A 13,476-nucleotide genomic window follows, 5' to 3' on the forward strand; every position below is an offset into this window, starting at 1 on the left:
AAAAGTTTCACATAACTAGTCTAATTCACACCGACATTATGGGATACACATCAGGATCAGATCAGACTGCTTCAGTCTGTGGCAAACTGACAGAAACCTCCTCGTTAATACTACGGTGAAATGGCACAGACTACAGTTGCTCGCTGTGCAAGGGCCAAACTCTTTGCAGCTGATTCTTGCATCCTTGTCCTCATATTGCACATTCACCCTCTGCCAACTGACTCCTTTTGGAATGTAGCAGTGTACCTTGTAAATCACAGCACACCCCACTGCCCGCCACTATCACCTCACCAGTCTTGTTTTAGGAACAGATGATAAATAAATCAAAGTGTACTAAGCAGTTCGTCCACATGGCAATCGCCTCCCTCATTCCTTCTGCAGCTCATCAATCAAACTATTGTCTACTTGAAAGCCAAGGCTTGTAAATGTCATCTCCACTCAAGTCCAAGTAGAAGGAAATCTGAACACTGCTAGGAGTTTTAATTGGTTAGTGTAATTAAGCTAAAATACCCTAGTAGGCTAGTTCTGACAGGATAGTCAAGACCTCTATTAATAAGGCTGATTACAGTATTTGCTACAAGAATGATGCAAATGCATGCAAAAATTTTAATTCTGTTCCCGATATCACCATCATTTGCTGAATTCGCATAGATTTAAAAAAACATTTTGCACAAAAGATGGAGCATTTTAAAAGGAACTGATTAGAATGCGGAAATTACCTAAAGTTAGCATGAGCTTGCTCCACATTGTCGATCAACTGAGAAATTATGTTATGAAAAAGGCCAGGATGGTTTGGAACACATTTTTAATAATTGCATTATGGTTCTTGTGGTTGGAAGCAGCAGTAAAAGAAGTGAGTTGAGAGTAAGGAAGGAAACTTGCCTGAGCACAACCTTTTCCTTAAGAGAGCCTTTTCCCCTCACAAACTGACAAGTTGAGCAGAGTTTGACTGCACCGACAGCCATTTGGACGTGCACAGCAACAATCTCGGTCAGCTCCTCACCTCCGTGCCATCCCCAACCACTTAATTATATCACCGACAAAATTACCAATCATTGTCTCTTTTAATAAATAACTCTCAGCAGCTGAAGAAAGCAGTTAATACAATATCCAAATACTATTAACGCGCTTGCTAATTGGCCAGGCTTTACAGTGGCAGCAGCAAATCAGGGCAGAATGTCCCGTGGTCGTCATGGATATCACAACCTGTTAATCAGAATTGTGAACCAAATTGAATAATCGCACTGGTGAAACAGTGCCCGCAGCATGTGGCTGGCACAGGCGCAAGAACGTGTTAAAATGCCACGTCAAATCAGATTCTTTCAAAAACAGAGTCTGAAGAAGGGCCCCGACCTGAAACAGTCACCCATGCATTTTCTCCAGAGATTCTGCCTGGCCCACTGAGTTACTCCAACACTATGTGTTCATCGCACCACCTCCCATCATAAAACCACCCTCACCATTATCAATGTATTACCTCCTCTCTTCTGGCTCCCCTCACATCCCTCCCCCTTACAATCAGTCTGTAGAAGGGTCCCAACCCAAAACATAAGCTACCCATGTTCTCTGAGGATGCCGCCTGACCCGCTGAATTATTCCAGCACTTTGTGCATTCTTCAACACATACCAGGGCCTAATTCAATATTGCTTGCCAATTTCAACAAGCAAAGGAGGGGGGGGGGGGGGGGGGGGGGGGGGGGGGGGGGGGGAGAATTGCCCCCCGATACAAGTGAACAAAATACTTTGAACAGGCTAGGGTGGATGCAGGGGTGGTTTGGGAATACTTTTATTTAGCCATCACCAGCTCTTCCCTGTTACTCTGCCCAATATGGATTAAACAGCACCAAGTGGGGAATATGCATTACAGCAAAGTTGCATGTGGCTATAGTACGTTGCCAAAAACAACAAATTGGCACCGGGTCTCAAGTATAGATTACCTTGTCAGACAACTGTGAAAGCATCCCAAATAGTCCTAATGCAGATTTAAAATCTGGACCCAGACCAACCTGGCACTTGGTTCTCTCCAAACATCACCTTAGGATTACTTATATTACGTTACTCCTTAAACAAATAGGGTTTTTGTCCAGTTAACAATGCAGCTGAGCATACTGTCAAGTACCGTAAAAATAAAAATGAGCACCAAAGTGAAATTTGTGACCCATGCACATGTGATAAGCCACACTGGAGGTCAATATTGCTGGGAAGCCTGTACACATTAACTGCGCTTTAAATGAATTAAGATTACCTCCTTTTAAAGTTTGCCACCAGTGTGATCCATATTCCAGCAAGATTCAAGGCATTAATTACACTGAACTGAATCAACTCAGGAACGGGGCTTTGCAGGGCACAGCACTACATTAGCATGTGTCAAGTATCTTTGGTTTTAAATGAAAACCACATAAAAACATTTCTACCATCAATTTTGCTATCACTAACCGCCAGCACGAATTCTGCAAGGGAAGCTATTTTCGTGCAGATGTGAAATTCAATGAAAAAGACTGACTCTTGTAGGAACATCAATCAAAACGTCGGCTGCAGTGACAGATCTCAACGGTGAGGGAGGGTTAAAGGTCACAGGTTAAGGAAAAAGCCAAGCTCTGGTTGAGCTCTAATATCTCTGTGGTGGAAGTCTTGGAAAGGTACACCCTCCTGTATTAGCCTACCATCATTAATCTTCTTGCCACCTTCTTTAGCTAGTCAAGCAGAACTGCTCAGTAGAAAACTATATGATGGGGCACGACGAGAAGGCCCAGTCCCCATTATCAGGTTAACGTTCTGTTAAGCCCCTCTGCAGCAGTGGAATGATAACGATTGAGGGGGGATCAAGGTCACACGATGTACTGCATCCAATTAATGATATCCAGGATTTAACCAAATAACGCAGCGCTGAAAGAAAACTGAAACATCTTATTTAACAGTGAAACAAAGCAATCTTTCATCACGTATCGAGACTTGACAAGTTTATTAGCATACTAGCATTTGCAACCATTTCTAAGTGTTGCAAAGCCAAGTTCATATAAGAGAGCGAGAGAGAGAGAGAGAGCGTGAGAGAGGGAGCGCGAAAGAGAGAGGGGAGGGGGAGAGGGAGTGGGGGAGGTGAAGGGGGAGGGGGAGAGAAACACACTGCATAAAATAAACCATTTAATTAGTGGCTGGACGGCAAGACATTTTGAAAGCTGGGTTTAAGGTAATGCTGACTGTAGCGTGAGGTATACCAAAACATCCTCTGATTACGACCACCGTCATTAACGCAAAGGAGGATCTAAATAAGCAAATAGCCATCATTTTATTTTTTAAATATCAGCTTCACATGTATGGTAATATCAAAATTATTCTGCAAAACGGACCAATAAGCTAAACACGCAGCGATTTGGCGCTGTTTGTATCGCAATTAAAAGTCAACATGCATTATATGGAGCCTTCATATCAAAAATAGTATTTTAGTTTGTAGCATCCAAGTGTTCGAGTATTTTCTACTCGGAACCATGCCACTGACTATTCTGTGGAATGATAAGAAAATTGACGACGCATATCATTGAATTATTAAATCCTGCTAAATTTATATGCATTTCAATGACTAAACTTTAAAATGATTTATTGCACCTGAGGTACCTTAGAAGTATTTCAACATTTTTGCTTAGAAATGTTAAATAAACTGTTTTTATAATGAGTTACAATTGCCATCATATTTTCTAATTTAGACATTAAAAAGTAATCAAAATATAAAATGTTTACGATTAAATCTTTAATAAAAGATAATAAATTAACTTATAATAGAGACAGAAATGTCCCTCCCTAAAAACCATCCAAGATACTGTGGTGAACAAGCTTCGCAGGAAGCAAGATGGGTTTCTTATGGAGGCCGAGAAGGGTGCATTTCCACAAGTAAAACAATCCTTCATTTGAAATTGGTCCCAAGTAATTGTGTGTTCCTCTTCTGAGGGAATTGGGTAAAACTGTTCAAATATAGACTACAAATCCTAATATGAACAGTTTTAAAATCAACAAACACTGTACAATATATAGTTAAGAATGATAAAACAATTGTATAAATATACATTGTCCTCCATAATGTTTAGGACATTTATTTATTTGCATCTGTACTCCGCAATTAGTGATTTGTAAAAAAAAAAAAATCACATGTGGTTGAAGTGCATCTTGTCAGATTTTATTAAAAGCCATTTTTATACATTTTGGTTTCACCATGTAGAAATTACAGCTGTGTTTATATGTAATCCCCCCATTTCAGGGCACCATAATATTTGGGGCACATGACTTCACAGGTGTTTGTGATTGCCTCCTTAATGCAGGTATATGAGAGCTCTCAGCAGCTAGTCTTTCCCCAGTCTTTCCATCACCTTTGGAAACTTTTATTGTTGTTTATCAACATGAGGACCAAAGTTGTGCCAATGAAAGTCAAACAAGCCATTATGAGACTGAGAAACAAGAATACAACTTAGAGACATCAGCCAAACCTTAGGGTTACCAAAATCTACTGTTTGGAACACCATTAAGAAGAAAGAGAGCACTGGTGAGCTTACTAATCGCAAAGGGACTGGCAGGCCAAGGAAGACCTCCACAGCTGATGACAGAAGTATTCTCTCTATAATAAAGAAAAATCCCCAAACACCTGTCCAACACATCAGAAACGCTCTTCAGGTGTCAGGTGTGAATTTGTCAACGACCACTGTCCGCAGAAGACTTCATAAACAGAAATACAGAGGCTACACTGCAAGGTGCAAACCACTAGGATGGCCAGGTTACAGTTTGCCAAGAAGTACTTAAAAGAGCAACCACAGTTCTGGAAAAAGGTATTGTTGGCAGATGAGATGAAGATTAACTTAGATCAGAGTGATGGCAAGGGCAAAGTATGGAGGAGAGAAGGAACTGCCCAAGATCCAAAGCATATCACCTCATCTGTGAAGCACGGTGGTTGGGGTGTTTTGGCCTGGGCATGTATGTATGGCTGCTGAAGGTACTGGTTCACTAATCTTCATTGATGATACAGCTGCTGATGGTAGGAGCATAATGAATTCTGAAGTGTATAGACAAATTCTATCTGCTCAAGTTCAAATAAATGTCTCAAAACTCATTGGCTGGCGTTTCATTCTACAGCAAGACAATGATCCCAAACATACTGCTAAAGGAACAAAGGAGTTTTTCCAAAGCTAAAATATAGTAAATTTTTGAGTGGCCAAATCAATCACCCGATCTGAACCCAATTGAGCATGCCTTTTATATGCTGCAGAGAAAAATGAGGGGTTCTAGCCCACAAAACAAGCATAAGCTAAAGATGGCTGCAATACAGGCCTGGCAGAGCATCACCAGAGAAGACACCCAGCAACTGGTGATGTCCATGAATCGCAGTCTTCAAGCAGTCATTGAATGCAAAGGATATGTAACAAAATACTAAAAAAGACTACTTTCATTTACATGACATTGCTGTGTCCCAAACATTATGGTGCCCTGAAATGGGGGGACTATGTATAAACCCTGCTGTAATTTCTACATGGTGAAACCAAAATGTATAAAAAATTGCATTTATTAAAATCTGACAATGTGCACTTTAACCGCATGTGATTTTTGTTCTATTACAAATCTCAAATTGTGGAGTACAGAGGCAAATAAATAAATGATGGGTCATTGTCCCAAACATTATGGCGAGCACTGTATGAATGAAATCTTACATGTTATTTTCCTTCACACTGTGTCAGCTAATACCCACAAACACTTGTCAAATCAAATTATCCAGGTACAGACGGCAATGAACTTGGATATAAACACTAAAACCATAAACCTCTTCTTAACACAACTTAATGTTCAACCCTACCACATTCCTGTTTAAAAATAGGAGCACAATAAAGAGCAAACATCTAACTGACGTGAGAACACCAGTAACTGATTGTATGTCACAGACCTTATTAAATTCTCAACTTAAATTTGACTGGGTTTATCACCAGCCAACTCTGATAGATTAACAGGGCCGCTCTGCACAGTGTGACAAATGTTGCTCAACCTTTTGAGATGGCTGAAAATTTAGGAAATGATTTCAGTAACATAGCAGTTTTACAGTTTGCAATCCAAAAGATAAAATAATGGATCATTGGCACTGCTGTCTTATCTAATATTAAACCTGTGGACAATATGCGGCTCTAATTTTTCTATTTGAGTGCGTGCACTTATTCATAGAGCAGCACAAAGATACACACCAAAAAAATATAGTACCACATACTTGGACTCTTCTCTTCCACAAGGTCACAAGCGCAGAGTAGATCAGAATCAATTGAAATGGGTTTCTGTTTAATCCAAAACTTGGTGCTTGCCTTCTGATTAGTAACAGGGTCTATCTCCACCTTTTCTCCCGAGATACCTGTGAATCAGTGGGGATATAAACCAGTGGGCTGTGTAAGTGATTTTATATCAACCATTTGACACACTTTATAAATCTTAATGGAATGAACACATAAAATACTCTCTTAAGCCCTCTGAAACTCTGGAGCTTTTCTGCAGCATTCTAAGAGAAGATTGAATACAGAGCAGATCTTTGGACCACCAGCTGAACAAAATAATGATAAAAAGCAAGTGATATGAGCACTGTATTCTTATAAACAGTAGTGGTGTAGAATTTGGTTACACTTAAAACGCAATCACTTTATCAAATAAAGACACCGATTATTGTGAGAAAGTTACAAGACTGCTACAGTATTCTAGTTATTTAGAACATAAAGTAACATGACTCACTGGATCAGGTTGGATATTAGTTTTATAATCGTGGTGATACAAGAAGCAACGCCTCAAAGTGCATTGTGTCGAGGTAAAAGCAGTTTAGTTTAGAGATACAGCGTGGAAATAGTCCCTTCGGCTCACTGAATCCACGCCGACCATCGATCACCCATACACCAGTTCTATGTTATCCCAGTTTCACATCCTAACACGAGGAGCAAATTACAGAAGCCAATTAACCTACATGACTTTGGAATGGGGGAGGAAACTGGAGCACGCGGAGAAAACCCACGCGGTTACAGGGAGAACGTACAACCTCTGCAGACAGCACCCGCAGTCAGGATCGATCCTGGGTGTCTGGCGATGTGAGGCAAGCTCTACTGCTGTGCCACAGTGCTGCCCAGTTGTTAGACAATAAGGCAAATTTGGAGGATGGTGCAGAAATACACGACTTGATATATACAAGGTTTACTGAGATCCAACTTAAAATGCTTGTTTTTATTTTGGATGAATGAATTCAAACACTATGGGGACAGCATTAACGAACAGTCCTGTTACAGTAAGTGATTAGATTGGGGGTGAAATTGCCAGTAAAGGTTTATGATGTAGAAACTAACTAATGTCATGATATGGCTATATCCTACATGAAGTAACACTGTGCAACTCATAAGGATACTGAATGTTAATTGTATAACTACATATTCATCTCAGTACAGCAGTTCTGGGTAATAATTTCAATTACTGTACAAATCAAACTTCAAAAGATGAAGTGCAGTGGGAAAAAAAATCACAACTTTGTGCTTAATATGCTCTCATTAATTGGCTATTTTTTAAAAACACGAAATAAACCTTTCAATGACTTGTTAGATCTAGTGATGCAATAAAAGCTAAAAATCTAATTACTAAGAAAAAAAAACCATTGAGGAAATGTTTCAGTGATCATTCCTCATCTTTGTGGCAAGTTGAATTAATTTTCCTTTACTTTGAACCAAATAAATGACCCAGTATGATAAATGATCTAGGCAGTCGCAAAGTGATGCATTTTCCAACCAACGTTAAGAAACCCACAGATCTAACTGTTTCTGCGAAGAGAGCTTTCTGGCCGTTCAGCTGTCAAGCATCAATTCCCTGGGAATCTTGGCGTGAGGCAACTATGATATCGTAAACCTGGCTGAGCAGCCAATCTCCCGGTTGCTAAACATTTTAACTCTCCTTCCCAAACCGACCTTTCTGTCCTGGGCCTCCTCCACTGGCAGAGTAAGGCCCAGCACAAATTGGAGGAACAGCACCTCATATTTCACATGGGCAGCTCAAAACCAAGCGGTATTAATATTGATTTCCCTAACTTTTTAACCCTTGCTCTCTCTCCATCCCTCCCCCACCCTAGTTCTCTGACTTGTTTCACTGTCCAGATTAATTTTACTGTTTGTATGCCTCGTTGTCAACTTCCCCTCAGCCAAAAATGAAGCATTCTACATTTCCTAGGTCATCGCCTGCTTTGATTTGTCGTTTTCACACCTTGCATTCTCTTTGTACCTTTCCGTATCTCCAGTTTCCCTCTACCGACTCTCAGTCTGAAGAAAGGTCTCGACCCGAAACGTCACCCATTCCTTCTCTCCAGAGATGCTGCCTGCCCCGCTGAGTTACTCCAGCATTTTGTGTTTATCTTCAGCCAATCAGAGTCAACTCATGATTATTGCCACCAAAGCCGCAAACCAGGAAGCACTTCAGCTTTTTTGTACCGTAGTAAATACAAAGGTCGGAATTATTAAAATAATTAAAAAGGTAGGAATAGCCAATTGATTTGAAATGCTAAATCCCTTACATTTAGCACGTCAGAAAGGAATTATTGCAGATATAAACTTAATTCTTTTAAGAGTTAGTTAACTTGAAAAGCAGTGATTATTGCTTGATAACCCTTAAAAACTCTTTGAACACATGTAATCAAGTGCAAGATATTCAGATTGAGCAGCAGGAATATTTTGTCAACACCAAAGGTTTAAATCAATTCACGATTTCAGCTTGATTTCTGTGCAGTATGAGTATAATAGATTATGAAAAGGAGCCCTGGTACTCACAAATTAATCCTCAAATTGTTACCAGCTGATCCCAGAGTCCATGTGGTCAGTAAACATCAGTGAAATTGTCATTGCCACTGTGAAATCAGCACTGATAGGGAAATATTTTCCATTGAACACCAATATCCAATTTTCAGAGCATCAGAATGCACTTTACAAAAGTCTGATGGAGTGAATGTGTCCACAAAAGCATCCACTACATAACTTATTTGCAAAATAGCAAGACTAAAATGCCTAACAAGTCTTCGGTGAATTTAAAAGTGTAATTATCTTCTCTCATTTCAGACTTTCAATATGATCACTAAGATATAGTTGCCTTTTCTAAGAGCACAATTGGTTGCTATGAAAATGAATGAATAAGCTGATTGTTTATCCACTTGTTTTAAACCAAGGTCAGATACTAGCCAGATCACTAGAGGTCTCTTCATATTTGTGTGGACAATTCCATGGCATTTACAACCTCAGGCAATTTAACTTAACATTTAAAAATGACCCCGCTATCACAAGCATTCTCTGGTACTTTTTCAAATATTATCTCACATTAAGAGCCCAAACATAGTTGAAATAGAACCCATAGCTTTCTGGCATAGAAGTTCTTGCCATAAATTGAAGGAAACTAAAACTTGAGATATCAACAGAAAATTTTTTTAAAGTGCAGAAGTTGGAAATACAAAATACAAACAGAAAATACTGTAAACCCTCAGCCAGTCAAGCAGCATCTGCGGAAATAGAAGCAGTGAACAATATTAATGTTTTGTCTCCTTTCCAGTTTTGTTAAAGGGTCTTCAGGCTGAAATATTAGCTGCTGAGTGTTTCCAGCATTTCTGTTTTACTTAAGGAACATATTTTCATCCCAGCTATAGACAGAATTTTCTACACTACATAATTCATAGCTGAATGGAGATATTAGGGGCTGTGATGGCATAAGAAATAAAATTTCATCTCTGCTGAGAAATTTTCAATATGGCAGCAAGCCAGCTCCCTGAGGAGATTGATACCATAATGAATATCAATCCATTGTTTCAACAAGACTGGTAATTTACACAGCCAAACAGGTGTACTAAGGCTCATTTTAGTACAGACAAAAGAGTAAAAAATAATGAAGTATAGTTTGAGCGGTGTAATAATCTACTTGAATATGCAAAACCTGGTTCATTAGGGAATCTTTGCCACTAATGCGACTTGTGAAAGGAAGTCTTATTCTACAAACGCTTTAGATAGTGTTCATCCTTTCAAAGTACGAATAAATTTAGAGTGTGGTCCAGACACCTGGCAAATAAACATGTTCACTTCTGCACAGATTTAACCATTTGCTTGACCAATGTGGTCAACTCCTCATTGTGCTAAATGTTGTCAATATAACAATGACTGTACTTGTAAAATAATCACCAGGGCATGAAGTACCCGGTTTGTGGTGATTAGCTCTCCAAACTCCAGTAGAAACAAAATTTGATTTTGTATTATTTAAAGAATTTCCATTTGTCCTTAACAAAAATTAATATTTGGTCGGCATGAATCGCTAAATTAACGAGTAACTTCCCAACTCTTCAAAGAACGCTTTTAATAATGCAAGTGTAAATAAAGGATATTAGCGTGACGACACCCAACATAAAACAATTATTAAATAACTAGAGAAAAGGCATCAATATTTTTATGATTGTAATTTTCATTAAACATGAAAGACAGCATTAACAAAACCTGATATGGAAGCCCAGAGGAGTATCGGATCACTAAAAGATTAAAAAATAAACTAATCTCAATAAAAACACTAATTGAAGTGAACAGAATGCATACATTTTAATAAACAGAAAATGGTGAATACTTTCTATGATAATAAATCGGATAAATTGAAAAATGTTGTAATAGAAGAAAAAATCACATTTTAAACTTACTGTAATCAGTCTAAGAAAAAAATATAAACAATTGTTTCGACTTGACAAAGCCCCTGAAAATTGCTAGCTAAAAAGAAAATACATCTAAAATTTATTCAATGGTCCAAAAGCTCCAGAAACCACAGAAGCAGTCAATATTGTTAATGTACCTTGTTAATTTGATGGGATTTGTCAGGTAACTCCACTGGAAAATTATATAAAACTGTTCCAGATGAACAGATGATAGTGACATGAATTAAACTGATAGAACAATACCAGAATATAAACCAGAAATGACACCTAAAGTGGCTGTTGATTTATTGCCATCCTGAGTTTGGTTCTGGGCTTCCATGTATATTAGTGCTACAAATCTGGGTCCATTTAGCAGCGAGATGCTCGTACATACATCACTAGCTCCTGCTCCAAGCCAAGGTCATTCCCTATTGCATCAATCTTTTCAGCAAAGGCTACTCCGCCACAGCTTGTTTTTACCGATTCGAGCTTGGTAATGTTTTGGGGGTGGTGGGGGGGAGGGGGGGGGGGGGGCAGAAAGGGTGGAAGAAAGAGGCTTTCTATACTATTACTTCCTGAATCATTTAACATTTTATTTTAAAGACTATATAATCAATGAACAGATTTAAAGCAGCTCACCTAATGCTTTTAGTAAAAAATAAATGTACATGAATAGCTAAATCCTCTTCCCATCCTGCAACATGTAGTGTGCAATTAAAGATATATAAAAGGTGAAAAACTAAGCAATAATGGATTTAAATCACTCTGCATCTTAACATGGCAGAAATTACCAAGATGTTACCCATTGTAATTCACAATTCCAGCTTGTATTAACATTTCTGTACAGTCAGCAACAAAATGGCATAAGCCCAAAATATTTTTTTATTTCGATATTCTCAATTTTTGTTAATCACAATTAACTTCCATTTTTATGGGAGACAAAAATACTTTGCACTAATTAAATTGAAAGGATGTACTGGATGTTTGCCAAATTTCAGGTTACTTTTCCCTCCGAGCACGAATAGCAGCTTCTAAGTTTATGTTGCAAAAGGTTAGATGTCGTCCAAGGTACTTTTGGATTTCAAACACAGGAATACCAAGTTTTATCCAGGTAAATTATGGATTTCCCACTTTCCACAGTTAAGATTATTTTCTCCTTTGTCATATGAAAGTGTATTTTTTTTAAAACAGAAGAAATGTCAAGGAACAGCTGAAGTCCAATTTAAACACAAACCTGTTGTGACCTGGAAGGTAGTCAACATTTTTCCATGGGGATGGTCTACTTTAATTCATGTTTAATTTTTTATGAGGGAAATACCATTGTGAAAACAAAGAAATGTAATGAGTTTAAAATAATACCTCCTCCTGGGTAATGTGGAATAAGGCAGAGTGGTACAGTGGGGCCACTTCGGTTTTGTGAGAGCAGTGAAATTCTGTCGCGTCTGAGGCTCCGGCCACAACAGTTTTCAGAGCTCAAAGGCTTTACATCATAATCTTGTGTGTTTTTACGGATAGTAAGGGAAGATAGTTGGGATGTGGATTTCAGAGGGATGGCTTGGAGGTGGTAGGGCGAGGACTGGATTATAGGGGGAACGTAGGCTAGACTGGACAGAGAGCGTAGGAAGATGGATCAGGTTGGAGGCAACCAAGGATTGGACTGGGCTGGTGTTAGCACAGGATTGGCCAAGGAAAGATGTTGTTCCTTTAATGTAGAAGGCTACCTCAACACCAACAATAGCCTGGTTTGGCCGGTTGTCAGTGGGCTGCGTCTATATAGGACGATTTTGTGCAAGAGGCATCAAAACTGATTGGTACATGATTTAATATCTCTATACACAATTAATAGCCTCTATTGGACTGTGCAAGATTCACCCACACATTTAAGGAAGTGTACAAGGCACCTGCTTGAAGTTAATATTTGGGTTCCTAATACATATGCTAAGGGATAGAAATTCCAGGCGATTGTCTTGCTCTGATATAATAAAAACTTGCATTTGAATACTTATGTTTAAAAAAGTTTCATTGCTGTTGGTCTTATCGGTGAACATGGCAGGAAATGTACACAGAACCAAATATCGCAAAGCACAATGTCTTAACATGCTCTGCCAATCTTTATGATCTTTTTCTGCCAAGAGAGTAAATGGGCCTTGCCGTAACATTTTATCTGACTAACTGCAGTTTGGACAATGCAGACACATGTTAGCACCATATTTAAAGCTTGCAGAGGGTGTTCTCCAACCGTGAGGTGGAGTGTTACACCATGATCCTCTGCTTTGTGAAACTGCAGTAAAGGATTTGCGGTTGTGACGACACTTTGTAACAAAATGATCAAGTTTATCCAGGCTTCATTAGGACTCCAAAATTGTCAGCAAATTACTGGAAATTACCTGGAGCAAATGTGTAAATTCTCTGCCTACTGTGGGCAACTTAAATTCTGCTTTCATCCTCGAACTATACTCTTTAACCAATGATAAATCTTACCATCTGGCTTTGGAGCAAAAACAGCATTAAACATTTCTAAGTATTATTGGAACTGTCTTTGCAAATTAAAGTGGTTATTGACAACAGATATAAATCCCAAATTTATAAGTGGTGTGCAGATTTGCTGACAATGATGGGACAGAGGGTGAGGTCTCCCACGCTGATGCCATTTAAACAGCAGGCAGCAGAGGGATGGTGCACACACACCGTCATTGCTCATGTCCCGGGCGTACTGACAGATTCGAGATGCTGTCAGTTCTCTCCACCACGGGCTCCCCATGGAGCTCAGCCTTGCTGAGATTCTGAGCATC

At 39.0% G+C, this 13,476-nt stretch overlaps 1 protein-coding gene across 5 annotated transcripts in view; it reads right to left on the reverse strand.

The window, feature by feature from the left end:
- mapkap1 (MAPK associated protein 1) overlaps positions 1 to 13,476 on the reverse strand; it is a 244,695-nt gene that overhangs the window by 30,309 nt on the left and 200,910 nt on the right. For all 5 annotated transcript variants that reach the window (XM_033048807.1, XM_033048806.1, XM_033048808.1 and 2 more), the window contains one exon: positions 6,233 to 6,370. In XM_033048807.1, coding sequence (XP_032904698.1) covers positions 6,233 to 6,370 — 138 coding nt within the window. The remainder of the gene's footprint in view (positions 1 to 6,232; positions 6,371 to 13,476) is intronic.

The sequence above is a fragment of the Amblyraja radiata genome, chromosome 32 (assembly GCF_010909765.2).
Source record: "Amblyraja radiata isolate CabotCenter1 chromosome 32, sAmbRad1.1.pri, whole genome shotgun sequence".
NCBI classification, from domain to species: Eukaryota; Metazoa; Chordata; class Chondrichthyes; order Rajiformes; family Rajidae; genus Amblyraja; species Amblyraja radiata.